Below are 15,274 nucleotides of genomic sequence, written 5' to 3' on the forward strand. Positions count from 1 at the left end.
TTTTAGCAAGGGAAAAAAAAAAAAAACCCTGCTAGTATCTCTAAATGCCATAATGGTGCAATAGAGTATTACCACTGTAGAAAAGAAAAACAGTGCTCCAAGAGGTGTTATTAACTTGTTTAAATTATACAGAGCAATGTGGCTTCCATCACTGATACTCATCAAGTTAAGACAGTGGTTCTCAAACTTGAGTGGGCATCAGATGCACCTGAGGGCTTATTAAAACACAGCTGGCTTGTGTTTTAATAATCACCCAGAGTATCAGATTCAGTAGGTGTAGAGTGGGGAACTAATAATTTTCATTTTAAACAATTACCCATGTGGTGCTGATCCTATAGTTGGGGATCACACTTTGAGAACCATTGGGCTAATCCAGTGGTTTTTCCATCCTTATCTGTCTTCTCTGTAGCATGTGATGATGTTAAAATTTCCTCCTTCTTGGGCTTCCCTGGTGGCGCAGTGGTCCAGAATCCGCCTGCCAGTGCAGGGGACATGGGTTCGAGCACTGGTCCGGGAAGATCCCACATGCCGCGGAGCAACTAAACCCGTGCGCCACAACTACTGAGCCCGCGCTCTAGAGCCCGTGAGCCACAACTACTGAAGTCCACGCGCCTAGAGCCCGTGCTCTGCAACAAGAGAAGCCACTGCAATGAGAAGTCCATGCACCGCAAGGAAGAGTAGCCCCCGCTCGCCGCAACTAAAGAAAGCCCACGTGGCAACGAAGACCCAACACGGCCCCCCCCCCACAAAAATTTCCTCCTTCTAGAACTTGCAATCTCTTTTTAATGGTATTACAGGTATTTAGGCAGCTTTGGGACTACCACTAAATATTAGTAATTCTTAGGGTTCCACCCCTAGTACCCTCATGTTCTCTTTGATCGGTGTCACTCTCTTCCCCTTGGCTTCAACAACCTAAATAAGTAGTTTTCAAAACTTCTTAGACTCTAAGAGGATTAAAGGTGTCAAGAAGCTCTGGGAACATGGTTCTTCTACTTTCTTCCCCACCTTCAAAATCAGCTCTTCATCCTGTATTCTGTCTTAATCAACAGCACCTTCATCAACCTAGTTGCACAAATCAGAATTATTCTGGACCCTTCTTTTTTTTTTCCTTTTTAACCCTGCACCATTCAATTGGTCATTAAGTTGCATCAATTCTACCTTCTAAATAGCTCTTGACTCTGGTAATTAATTTCTCTACCTCCACTTCCAGAAAGTGATTAATTCACTGGTCTGAATCCAATAGCCTTCCTAGTGTATTTCTACTTTGACTCCTCCAATCCATTCTCTGCAATGCAGTTATAGGATCTTTCTAAACTAAAAGGATAATTATGCCATTCCCTACTTAAAACCCTTTAGTGCTTCCTCACTGCTTTTAGGATAAAATCCAAACTCCCTGGCATGACTGAGTTCCTTCACGATCTGGTCCGTTTACCTCTCCAGCCTCATCTCTCAACATTGCCCTTTTATTTCTGTACTCTAGCCTGCAAGCTATCTTCAAATTCCAGAACACGGTATATTTGCTCATGGCTCTATAACTAGAACCCCTTCTTCCCTGGGCTATTATGCCCATTCTTTTGGGTGGCGAACTCAGCCTGCAAACTGAGTGACACTTCAGAGGTTCTCCTAGCTTCCACACCATCCGTCTGGGTGGGCCACTCCAATTATTTTCATAATACCATGTTTATGTATAGATCACAGCCTTCATCTCATTATATTGTAATTACTGATTTATTTTTTAATCTATTTCTTCCTCCACCTGATGTCCCTCCCCCCACCTCGCAAATTTACCCAAAGTACATTCAAAAGGCAGAATAGTTCAGTGGAAAAGGCATAGAACTTTATTTGGGTTCAAGTCCTACCTCTGTCTCATAACTCTAATATATGATGTTAGCCAAGTAACAAAGCCAGAGAAACCTACAACGCAGAAGGGATTTATGCAATCACTTTGTGATTCTGCGCATATGGTTTTACTGTTTTGGTCTGTTACTTCATTTGTACAACAGGTGTTAGACTAAATGTTCTCCAAAGTGCCTTTCAACTGTAAGATCTTATGGCTATGATTATCAGCAGTATCCTGGATAAAAGAAATTTTAAAGATCTCTTAGAGTCATGCAAATATAGTATCATAAATATTTGAAGCTACAGGACTGAAGTAAATTGTCAGGTTACTTAATTGCACAGATTCTTTTCAAAGTCCACTAGGATTTTTCAGATTTTATTTTCTTTCATTTAGAAAGGGATAAGAAAAAAATTCTGTTGGATATCAGCAAAGATAGTCCTCTCATCTTTAAATCTGATTTTAAGAGAAATGTTTTATGATGTTATTTTTCCTGAATTGTCATCAATTCATGTAGTTTCACTCCTATGAATTCATACAATATTCTATCTGTGAAGAGAGGTCTTTCTTATAAAGCATCAGCACTGATTTTTGTTTCTATGAGGTAGAGAACAATCAGTAACTTTTGCTCACAACAGATGGAAATAATATATAATGCTCAAGATAAATACAAATAAAATAAAACTTATGGCACTTTAAACAACAACAACAAAAAATCTGATCTCAAGCAGTAACAGCTCATTCTTTCTTTACTGTCAAGGACTCTATTTAAGGCCTCAAAATAAGTAGCAAAGTACGCAGAGGAAATTTTTGTATATTCCAGCTGAAATTGTAAAAAGGGGAAACCATGCATGTAAATATGTTACTGATTGCTTTGAATATACCAACTAGATATCTCTCAATTCTAAAATAATGATAATAATTATACTAATATTATTTATAACACATTTTATTTCACAGAGCACTTTTCTGATCCTCATAAAAGTCCTGTTAGATAGCAAGGATGTTATCTCCACTTGACAGATGAAGAAACCGAGGTATGTGAATTTGCCAAGTCACAGAGTTTTAGATGTCAGAGCCAGAACTATTAACATGTTATTAATTTATATACCACCAGAATCCAGCATTTAGTGGATACTTAATAAATGTGTGGCAAATGAATTAATCTAAATTTTCTGGTTCCTAGAGTCCAATGTTTCTTTCATTAGCAGCTTTATTAATTCTTCAGTTGCTAGGATAGGTCTTCAGTTGCTAGGATAGGTCTGCAGCTGAGTCAAATAAAATTACTAACCTCAAAGCAACAATGTTGCTTAATGGATGCAATTTAGATAGTCAGACCTTCTGGGTTGAAAACAGAATTTTTTTTTTGCTCACTATCTTTTCACCTTAACATTTCATAGGAATATATATAAAATAACCATATTGAATAGAATAAATAAGCTCATATTAATGTAATTAATAGATAAGCTCATATTAATGTAATTAGCATAAAGTGAATACAGTAGTTCCTCAGTATTCTGGGGACAGGGGGTTGGTTCCAGGATTTGTGTGGATACAACATTTCACCTCAAATATGTAGTATTTGCCGATAACCTCTGCACAGTCTCCTGTATATTTTACATCATCTCTGGATTACCTACAATACCAAATACAATGCAAATGCTATGTAAATAGTTGTAAATGCAACGTAAATGTTATGTAATAGTTGCTGGTACAGGACAGCTTCAAGTTTTGCATTTTGGAATTTTCTGGAATTTTTTAAAAAATATTTTCAATCTACGCTTTGCTGAATTTGAGATGCGGAGCCCACAGATGTGGAAGGCTGACTACTCAAAGTCGCAGCAACTACTGTTGTTGAAATTATGACATTGATTTTAAATAATCAAAAATAGTTTACCTGTGGCGCAAGGAGAGGTAGCCTAATATAAGCCAAAAGTTTACTGAGATCTTTCCGTCTCTGTTCCAAATCATGACGGACCCAAGTAAGAAGTGCATTCAATATTGTCTCCTCACTAGGAATGTTCATGTCATCACTGGCCAAGAGCTTTGCAATTTCACTGGCTGGTAATAACACAAATTCCTGGTTTCGAATTACTTCCATGAAATGTTCCTAGAGGGAAAAAGAGCATATAATTGACATTGTTTCTTCTGTCCATCACAGTTTAAAAGAAACTAAACATTTTTTAATTAGATGCCAAAACACAGTTTATACTTCCGCCCTTCCTTACAATGTATTATTGCTTGCAAGGGAAAAAACACAGCAGAAAATAACATTTAAACTGTAATTATGTTAAAATTCTTATTTCTATGTAAGTAGAATTAAAGCGTTGTATCATTTATTACAATTAAAAAATAAATTTGGGACTTTTCGGTATTGCTTTGCTCAAGTTAGGGAATAGTTTTGGCAAGTCTTTCAAAGGAAGATAGAAAAAATGACATAGACACTTTGTATGATTAACATCAAAAGTGAGTTTAGATTTGTGGTGCAGAAGATTTTGGCCAAGAGGGAAGCAAAATACCTGGGTGAGAATGAAGTTATTTCTCTTACCCAGAAATGGCCTCTAGGGTGGCTAAATTTCCCAAGACCATTCTGAACCACGGAAGTCTTCTCAGACTCTGCCTGGGAAGAGAATGTGTCCTTAGAGCTATCCGTGAGCCAAACTGGCCTTTAAAAGTATTTTAATATTATTTATAAGACCACCAAGGATTTTAGGTCTGATTTGAAAACTTTAATCTCTTCTTACCTGATTTATGTACAAAGTTCTTTTGGTCTCATAGGAAAAACAGCCAAAACAAAAATGTTGACCTACAGTGCACTGGGACTCCAGGGCCTTAGACAGAAGATGACTCAGTTCTGGCCACATTCTAGAATCAGCCTCTTTATAATTTGAAATGGAAGATAAAAATGCCCTTAGATAACTTTTACTAGGCTATTATGCTAAACAATCTAAAGAGAAAAGAAATAGTCTTCTGTTGTAAAAGGTTACAAGTCTTAATGCATGGGCTGCTTACATAGTTATAATACAAATACAAATGCTAGAAGTATTGTCCCTTAATGTTTTTCTTATGCTTCTTAATGTACTATGGCTGTCTCAGCATACAGTTTTAATAAAAAAAGCTAAGGCTGTTTAAATCAGAGCTACTTAAAAATAGCTCGAGCTATTTAAATTAGAGTTAGAGATAAGGACTATCAATAATTATCTTCTATATCAAGATGAGAATTGTATTTTCCATATAGCCTCCAGTAACCCAAGTTAGCCACTGATCTAAGATATATCTTGGGTTGACATTTCACTTCTTTCCAAGAAATTCTTAAGAGGAAAACCATACGTGAATAATTAACTACATTCAATTGCCTCAATTCATCATGATTTGTTAAAGATGCCCAAATGAATCTATTTTAAAATGACTGATTTTTTAATAAAACCTCAGGGCTGGAATGGCTTCAAGCAAATTGTACTACTCAATTGTATACCGACATTATAAAATGATTTGGTAACACACAGCAAGAGCTATAAAAATGTTGAAGCTCTCAACGCATAGTTATACCACAAGTAGTTTAATCCTTAGTAAATAATTCACAAGAGGGGGGAAAAAAAGCTGATGCTTCTCTGATGGTGCTTCTTTGTATTATTATTTATAATAGTAAAAAAATGGGAAATAGCTTAAATGTCCAGCTCTAGGGGGTTGTAACTCAATTGGCTATTATTCAGGCATTAAAAATTTTAGGGACAAAGACCACATAGATAAATGGAAAGATATTTATTATATAATGTTAGATGAGATTCTGAAGAAATCAAAATCATATACATTTCTAATAGTGCAAAAGTATATAGTACAGTCAACAGTTATACAACACTGAAGTAACTACTGCCATACTTTCAAATGGAATTAATTGCATTTCATCAATGAGAAAAAGATTATATAAATATTCATTTAATTAATAGTTTATTTGTTGATATATCTATTTCAGAACAATGCCCATTCCATTCTGGTAGAATTTGTATTAAGTGAAATTGGAGTTTTTCAACACCTTATGGAAATACTACTGAACTCAAGGTTAAACACAAAGTGCTTTTCAAAAGTATTAATTTGGTTTTGAAGCAAGTATTTTAGCAAAATTCAATGTTTTTTATAGGTTTTCTAGATCAAGAAACAAAATTTAAAATTGTAAAATCAAATGTTTGTATTTATTTTATAAATCCACAATGACATTCAATATTTGTAATGATATAACCAGTCTTAGATTTTTTTGGTAGAGGTTACATGATGGCTTCCAGGTCACGTTTGGTGGCAGTCAGAACAAGAACAAAAGTTTCCAGATTTCAGGATTACAAGAAGGAACTTTTCATCCTTTCCTATTTGTATTCATGCAGGATGAGTGAACATCCCAAGTACGTGCACTATTTGCTAATTGTGACAGTTGATTTCACTCTGTGGCATGTGCTTACTTCATATTTTAAATCCATTTTACGATACAAACAGCTATCATGCTACCAAACACTTGCTAGCATTACGCTCCTTCCTCCTTTGGAATAGTTTTCAAGCACATGAAATTACTGCGGGATTTATTTAAATTGAAGATTGAATTCTGCTATACATTTTCATTCAGTTCCCACAGCAACAACTCAAATCACGCAATCTGCCTCTAAATACTTATTGTTATTAGAATTCAATTTCAGGTCTCTGTTGAAACTGAATAATGTCAAGTAATGGCCTTGGGGAGAATAAAACTACCACAACTAATGGGCTATGAAAATAGCTTTATAAACATCAAGCTAATTTAAATTTAATTTATATCTAAGCCTTAAAGGAGCAACTGTGCCTCTACTGTAAAGAACAGCAATGACCTAAATGCATACAAATGTTTGCATGTGAATAAAACTCCTTCTTAGGTAAGAGATATTATGTAAATTATGGAATGATTACAAAGGAAAAAAAATCCAGCTTTATTTTATTTATATTTATCTTATTCCAAAAAATATTTGAACCTAAGCTGTAAAAGTTAAACTAAGAAATCTACAGGGAAGAATAAAGACTAGGGGGGAAGACAGCCTCATCCACCAGAGGGCAGACAGCAGAAGCAAGAGGAACTACAATCTTGCAGCCTGTGGAACGAAAACAACACTCACAGAAAAACAGACAAAATGAAAAGGCAGAGGACTATGCACCAGATGAAGGAACAAGAAAAAAACCCAGAAAAACAACTAAATGAAGTGGAAATAGGCAACCTTCCAGAAAAAGAATTCAGAATAATGATAGTGAAGATCATCCAGGACCTCGGAATAAGAATGGAGGCAAAGATTGAGAAGATGCAAGAAATGTTTAACAAAGACCTAGAAGAATTAAAGAACAAACACCTAGAAGAATTAAAGAACAAACAAACAGAGATGAACAATATAACTGAAATGAAAACTACACTAGAAGGAATCAATAGCAGAATAACTGAGGCAGAAGAACGGATAAGGGAACTGGAAGACAGAATGGTGGAATTCACTGCCGCAGAACAGAATAAAGAGAAAAGAATGAAAAGAAATGAAGACAGCCTAAGAGACCTCTGGGACAACATTAAACGCAACAACATCCGCATAATAGGGGTCCCAGAAGGAGAAGAGAGAGAGAAAGGACCCAAGAAAATATCTGAAGAAATTACAGTCGAAAACTTCCCTAACATGGGAAAGGAAATAGCCACCCAAGTCCAGGAAGCACAGAGAGTCCCAGGCAGGATAAACCCAAGGAGAAACACACCAAGATACACAGTAATCAAACTGGCAAAAATTAAAGACAAAGAAAAATTATTGAAAGCAACAAGGGAAAAACGACAGATAACATACAAGGGAACTCCCATAAGGTTAACAGCTGATTTCTCAGCAGAAACTCTGTAAGCCAGAAGGGAGTGGCATGATATACTTAAAGTGATGAAAGGGAAGAACGTACAACCAAGATTACTCTGCCCAGCAAGGATCTCATTCAGATTCAACGGAGAAATCAAAAGCTTTACAGACAAGCAAAAGCTAACAGAATTCAGCACCACCAAACCAGCTCTACAACAAATGCTAAAGGAACTTCTCTAAGTGGGAAACACAAGAGAAGAAAAGACCTACAAAAACAAAGCCAAAACAATTAAGAAAATGGTAACAGGAACATACATATAGATAATTACCTTAAATGTGAATGGATTAAATGCCCCAACCAAAAGACACAGGCTCACTGATTGGATACAAAAAGAGACATATATATGCTGTCTACAAGAGACCCACTTCAGACACATACGGACTGAAAGTGAGGGGATGGAAAAAGAAACTCTATGCAAATGGAAATCAAAAGAAAGTTGGAGTAGCAATACTCATATCAGAGAAAAGAGACTTTGAAATAAAGAATGTTACAAGAGACAAGGAAGGACACTACATAATGATCAAGGGATCAATTCAAGAGGAAGATATAACAATTATAAATATATATGCACCCAACATAGGAGCACCTCAATACATAACGCAACTGCTAACAGCTATAAAAGAGGATATCGACAGTAACACAATAATACTGGGGGACTTTAACACCTCACTTACACCAACAGACAGATCATCCAGACAGAAAACTAATAAGGAAACAAAAGCTTTAAATGACACAACAGACCAGATAGATAAGGTACTTATAGGACATTCCATCCAAAAACAGCAGATTACACTTTCTTCTCAAGTGCATATGGAACATTCTCCAGGATAGATCACACCTTGGGTCACAAATCAAGCCTCGGTACATTTTAAAAACCTGAAATCATATCAAGTATCTTTTCCAACCACAACGCTATGAGATTAAAAATAAATCACCAGGAAAAAAACGTAAAAAACACAAACACATGGAAGCTAAACAATACGTTACTAAATAACCAAGAGATCACTGAAGAAATCAAAGACAAAATCAAAAAATACCTAGAGACAAATGACAAAGAAAACACGACGACCCAAAACCTATGGAATGCAGCAAAAGCAGTTCTAAGAGGGAAGTTTATAGCAACACAATCCTACCTCAAAAAAAGAAGAAAAATCTCAAATAAACAATCTAAACTTACACCTAAAGGAACTAGAGAAAGAACAAACAAAACCCAAAATTAGTAGAAGGAAAGAAATCATAAAGATCAGAGCAGAAATAAATGAAATAGAAACAAAGAAAACAACAGCAAAGACCAATAAAACTAAAAGCTGGTTCTTTGAGAAGATAAACAAAATTGATAAACCTTTAGCCAGACTCATCAAGAAAAAGAGGGAGAGGACTCAAATCAACAAAATTAGAAGTGAAAAAGGAGAGGTTACAATGGACACCACAGAAATACAAAGCATCCTAAGAGATTACTACATGCAACTCTATGCCAATAAAATGGACAACCTGGAAGAAATGGATAAATTCTTAGAAAGGTATAACCTTCCAAGACTGAACCAGGAAGAAATAGAAAATATGAACAGACCAATCACAAGTAATGAAATTGAAACTGTGATTAAAAATCTTCCAACAAACAAAAGTCCAGGACCAGATGGCTTCACAGGTGAATTCTATCAAACATTTAGAGAAGAGCTAAGACCCATCCTTCTCAAACTCTTCCAAAAAATTGCAGAGGAAGGAACACTCCCAAACTCATTCTACGAGGCCACCATCACCCTGATACCAAAACCAGACAAAGATACTACAAAAAAAGAAAATTACAGACCAATATCACTGATGAATATAGATGAAAAATCCTCAACAAAATACTAGCAAACAGAATCCAACAACACATTAAAAGGATCATACACCATGATCAAGTGGGATTTATCCCAGGGATGCAAGGATTCTTCAATATATGCAGATCAATCAGTGTGATACACCATATTAATAAATTGAAGAATAAAAACCATATGATCATCTCAATAGATGCAGAAAAAGCTTTTGACAAAATTCAACACCGATTTATGATAAAAACTCTGCAGAAAGTGGGCATAGAGGGAACCTACCTCAACATAATAAAGGCCGTATATGACAAACCCACAGTCAACATCGTCCTCAGTGGTGAAAAACTGAAACCATTTCTTCTAAGATCAGGAACAAGAAAAGGTTGCCCACTCTCACCACTATTATTCAACATAGTTTTGGTAGTTTTAGCCATGGCAATCAGAGAAGAAAAAGAAATAAAAGGAATCCTAATTAGAAAAGAAGTAAAACTGTCACTGCAGATGACATGATACTATACATAGATAATCCTAAAGATGCCACGAGAAAACTACTAGAGCTAATCAATGAATTTGGTAAAGTAGCAGGATACGAAACTAATGCACAGAAATCTCTTGCATTCCTATACACTAACAATGAAAGATCAGAAAGACAAATTAAGGAAACAATCTCATTCACTATTGCAACAAAAGAATAAAATACCTAGGAATTAACCTATCTAAGGAGGTAAAAGACCTGTACTCAGAAAATTATAAGACACTGATGAAAGAAATCAAAGATGACACAAACAGATGGAGAGATATACCATGTTCTTGGATTGGAAGAATCAATATTGTGAAAATGACTATACTACCCAAAGCAATCTACAGATTCAATGCAATCCCTATCAAATTACCAATGAATCTTTTACAGAACTAGAACAAAAAAATTTTTTAATTTGTATGGAGACACAAAAGACCCCGAATAGCCAAAGCAATCTTTAAGGAAAAAAACGGAGCTGGAGGAATGAGACTCCCTGACTTCAGACTATACTACAAAGCTACAGTAATCAAGACAATATGGTACTGGCACAAAAACAGAAATATAGATCAATGGAACAGGATAGAAAGCCCAGAGATAAACCCATGCATCTATGGTCAACTAATCTATGACAAAGGAGGCAAGGATATACAATGGAGAAAAGACAGTCTCTTCAATAACTGGTGCTGGGAAAACTGGACAGCTACATGTAAAATAATGAAATTAGAACACTCCCTAACATCATACACAAAAATAAACTCAAAATGGATTAAAGACCTAAATGTAAGACGAGACACTATAAAACTCTTAGAGGAAAACATAGGAAGAACACTCTTTGACATAATTCACAGCAAGATCTTTTTTGACCCATCTCCTAGAGAAATGGAAATAAAAACAAAAATAAACAAATGGGACCTAATGAAACTTAAAAGCTTTTGCACGGCAAAGGAAACTATAAACAAGATGAAAAGACAACCCTCAGAATGGGAGAAAATATTTGCAAACGAATCAACGGACAAAGGATTAATCTCCAAAATATATAAACAGCTCATGCAGCTCAATATTAAAGAAACAAACAACCCAATCCAAAAATGGGCAGAAGACCTAAATAGACATTTCTCCAAAGAAGACATACAGATGGCCAAGAAGCACATGAAAAGCTGCTCAACATCACTAATTATTAGAGAAATGCAAATCAAAACTACAATGAGGTATCACCTCACACCAGTTAGAATGGGCATCATCAGAAAATCTACAAACAACAAATGCTGGAGAGGGTGTGGAGAAAAGGGAACCCTCTTGCACTGTTGATGGGAATGTAAATTGATACAGCCACTATGGAGAACAGTATGGAGGTTCCTTAAAAAACTAAAAATAGAATTACCATATGACCGAGCTATCCCACTACTGGGCATACACCCTGAGAAAACCATAATTCAAAAAGACACATGCACAATGTTCATTGCAGCATTATTTACAATAGCCAGGTCATGGAGGCAACCTAAATGCCCATTGACAGACGAATGGATAAAGAAGATGTGGTACATGTATACAATGGAATATTACTCAGCCATAAAAAGGAACGAAATTGGGTCATTTGTGGAGACATGGATGCACCTACTAGAGACTGTCATACAGAGTGAAGTAAGTCAGAAAGAGAAAAACAAATATTGTATAGTAACACATATATGTGGAATCTAGAAAAATGGTACAGATGAGCCAGCTTGCAAGGCAGAAATAGAGACAAAAGATGTAGAGAACAAAAATATGGACACCAAGGAGGGAAAGCAGGTGGTGGTGGGATGAATTAGGAGATTGGGATTGACATATATGCACTAATATGTATAAAATAGATAAGTAATAAGAGCCTGCTGTATAAAAAAAAATAAATAAAATTCAAAAAACAACAAACAAACAAACAAGCAAAAATTTAAAAAGGGTGCCAGTTTCCTTAAAAGAAAAAAAAAAAAGAAAGGCTTAGGGGGGAAATATTTCAAAGGACTTTATTTAAAAGATGTTAACCTGGGGCTTCCCTGGTGGTGCAGTGGTTGAGAATCTGCCTGCTAATGCAGGGGACACAGGTTCGAACCCTGGTCTGGGAAGATCCCACATGCCGCAGAGCAGCTGGGCCCGTGAGCCACAATTACTGAGCCTGTGCGTCTGGAGCCTGTGCTCCGCAACAAGAGAGGCTGCGATAGTGAGAGGCCCGCGCACCGCGATGAAGAGTGGCCTCCGCTTGCCACAACTAGAGAAAGCCCTGGCACAGAAACGAAGACCCAACACAGCCATAAATAAATAAATTAATTAAAAAAAAAAAAGAGTGCTTTCTTTTAAAAAAAAAAAAAAAAAGATGTTAACCTAATACGATGCTAGGTCTAAAAGATGTTAACGTAATACGATGCTAGGTCTGTACAGTACTGCCCTGTCACACAGTCTCTATTTTTTCACTTGAAGCCCTTTGACATCATAAATAAGAAACATTTCTAAAAAGCGATTACACCACGGGGAGAATAACGAATCCATAAAGGTTCTGCTTTTGCCTGAGTGCTTTTGCTCACTCACATAGATCCCTACTTTGTTGAACAGAGTAAATCTAAATAATGATGATGATGATGATATCATTTATTGACTGGGTATACTATGTATCAATTGAGGTTTTAAGTGCTAAACTTCTATTAACTCATTTAATCCTCACATTAAGCTCATGAAGTAAGTAGAATTAATCTTCCTAATAGTTACAAATATCTATTCTTATAATTTTTTCCAAATCTCTATTTCTCTAGTAGAAGATTTCTAAAGTACTGTTCAATCCCTTCACCTAAAAACCAATTCAATGGAAGGAAGGGGGATGGAGGAGAGGGTAGACAAAAAAAATATCTCCTAAATGTTGACTAAATCAGTAACATGGATAATGATATATGTGTATGTGAATGTTCACATTCTTTCTTCTCTCAGAAGCTGTATTGCCCTAAATGAAGCATTTAAAGCAAAAATTTCAATCACTGCCCAGGTGTGAAGACCCACGTGTAGCAAGATGGTCATTCCTTAAAGATCCACACACCTCTGTTCCCCAAATCCCTCTACTGTTGAGATGGTGGAGGCTGGTCCCAACAGTATGCCCTCAACATGCCCTTATTTTCTTGCTGTCCTAGATCAATCTATATCCATTATCTGCCAGGCTTCTGAATCAGAACCCCCTGTGTTTTACTTTGAGCACATCATTTGCTACAATTAATAAGAACATTTTTCTATGTAGCTAAAGACACTTCCAACATATAGTCAGATTTATCCTTAATAAAAAGTCTCCCTTTCATCCTCCTATCTTCTGTACTAGTACTGCACCATACACTACAATCACTATCACCAACTTCCATCAGTATGTGGACAATTCTGAAATTCATCCATGTGCTACAAAATAAACTGTCTGGGGGAAATCTTGCTTTAAAAAGCAGCAGATCTGAAAATCTTGAATGGAATAGTCCTAGGCTACTGCTCTGTTTCTTAGTGGCTATAATAACTTAAGGCTTGACTCATAAATCAGGAGAAATATGACTTGATGTTTTTTCCTCATAACTCAATGAAAATATGACACACACTACACAGTGAGCCTGAACCTCAAGACATATGGCAGAGCCATGGGGAAGACAGCAACATGTAGATAAGCCTGCAACAATAAGGAATAAGGCAAAGAGCATATACCTTCCTGCTTTTCAAAAAATACATACCATAGTATAATTGTGAGCCACTTTATGCAAATCTGTACAACCTTGAGCATCAGCAAAAGAACGGATTCCAAGACAGTTGGATGGGTGAAGCTGTTTCATTAAAAACTTACAGCATGCTTCCACAACCTGTGAAAGCTGAAGAAGGCAAGCTGTAGATAACAGGCACTCAATATTATCTTCTTTTAATTCAAGGCGGCCTTAATGATAAAAAGAAATTCCATTAACTATGGAATTATATTAACTTTAGTTTATAAGATAATTGGTGTTAACAGTAATAATTCTAAACAAGAGCTCATTACATGCATTCCAGACATAGATGATTTAAGACATTCCAAAAAGAAAAAAAAGTACTGAACATGAAAAAAAACTATTAGCACTTTGTGACTTCTACTAAAATTTAAAAATTAATAGCTTGTTTCCAGAATTTTTAAAGAATGATTTAATTAGTAATATATCTATTACATATAACTCAAATTTTAAATGCAATAATAAAAAACATAACTCATCAAATTATTACATTAACATTTAAGAATATCATTCAATAGCTTATTATGAAAACCATTTTAAAGGTTCTAATATAGAGATTTTAACCTATATACATACCACCAGGGGTGGTGATTATAACAGCAGAATTAACTGTTAGCTGTGGCAGGCTTTATTAAAAGCAGAAATCTGAAATCTAATAATACAACTTAAATCTAAGAAGTTTTAAATTCATATTTTCAGATTTATTACCTGTATATGCATACTGAATCAAGGACCACAGTGAATTTGGTTCTACACCTTCCATTTTTATTTCTTCTTGCCTTGCTTCCCTGACATCATTAGTAAACATGGCAGCAAAATAATCTGAGACAGAGGAGAGCACCAATCTAAGAACATATTAGAAGAAAAACAACAAATTAGTGACAACATCAAAGCTGATGTTCATTAGTAAATGCTGCTGCTTTCTTTTTCCTTATTTTTCTTTTCCTTTTTAAAAAAAATTTTGTTACCCATAGAAAGTGTTTGGTACTAAGAAATGCATTTTAAGTTTGACAAATTGCTTTATGCTCTAGCTCCTTCCTTTGAGTAATAAATTACCATTACTGAAAATTTTCTGCTGACATAAATGATTTACTCATTCACTACTTAAATATCCCTTTTTAACATCCTGAAAAAAAGCTACAAGCTCACGGCATTAAACTGATGATATAAAAAATGGGGGGGGGAAATGTAAAGGTTCTTCTTTTTATCACTTTTGAAAATAACCTAAGTTTTTTTTTTAATTGTAGAGGTAGTCAATATATGGAAGACATTTGATACTGGTTTTAGGTTATTATTATTATTTTTTTAATTAATAGCTACTCTATTTATTTATTTATTTATTTATGTATTTTTAGCTGTGTTGGGTCTTCGTTTCGTGCGAGGGCTTTCTCTAGTTGTGGCAAGCGGGGGCCACTCTTCATCGCGGTGCGCGGGCCTCTCACTATCGCAGCCCCTCCCGTTG

General features: G+C 35.6%; 1 protein-coding gene across 6 annotated transcripts in view; it reads right to left on the reverse strand.

Moving 5' to 3' along the window:
- The window catches only part of KLHL5 (kelch like family member 5), an 87,334-nt gene that overhangs the window by 30,578 nt on the left and 41,482 nt on the right, over positions 1–15,274 (reverse strand). For all 6 annotated transcript variants that reach the window (XM_036853976.1, XM_036853977.1, XM_036853981.1 and 3 more), the window contains 3 exons: positions 14,521–14,657; positions 13,786–13,982; positions 3,735–3,947 (listed from right to left, as the gene is read on the reverse strand). In XM_036853976.1, the coding sequence (XP_036709871.1) occupies positions 3,735–3,947; positions 13,786–13,982; positions 14,521–14,657 (547 nt within the window). The remainder of the gene's footprint in view (positions 1–3,734; positions 3,948–13,785; positions 13,983–14,520; positions 14,658–15,274) is intronic.

This window comes from Balaenoptera musculus, chromosome 5 (assembly GCF_009873245.2).
Source record: "Balaenoptera musculus isolate JJ_BM4_2016_0621 chromosome 5, mBalMus1.pri.v3, whole genome shotgun sequence".
NCBI classification, from domain to species: domain Eukaryota; kingdom Metazoa; phylum Chordata; class Mammalia; order Artiodactyla; family Balaenopteridae; genus Balaenoptera; species Balaenoptera musculus.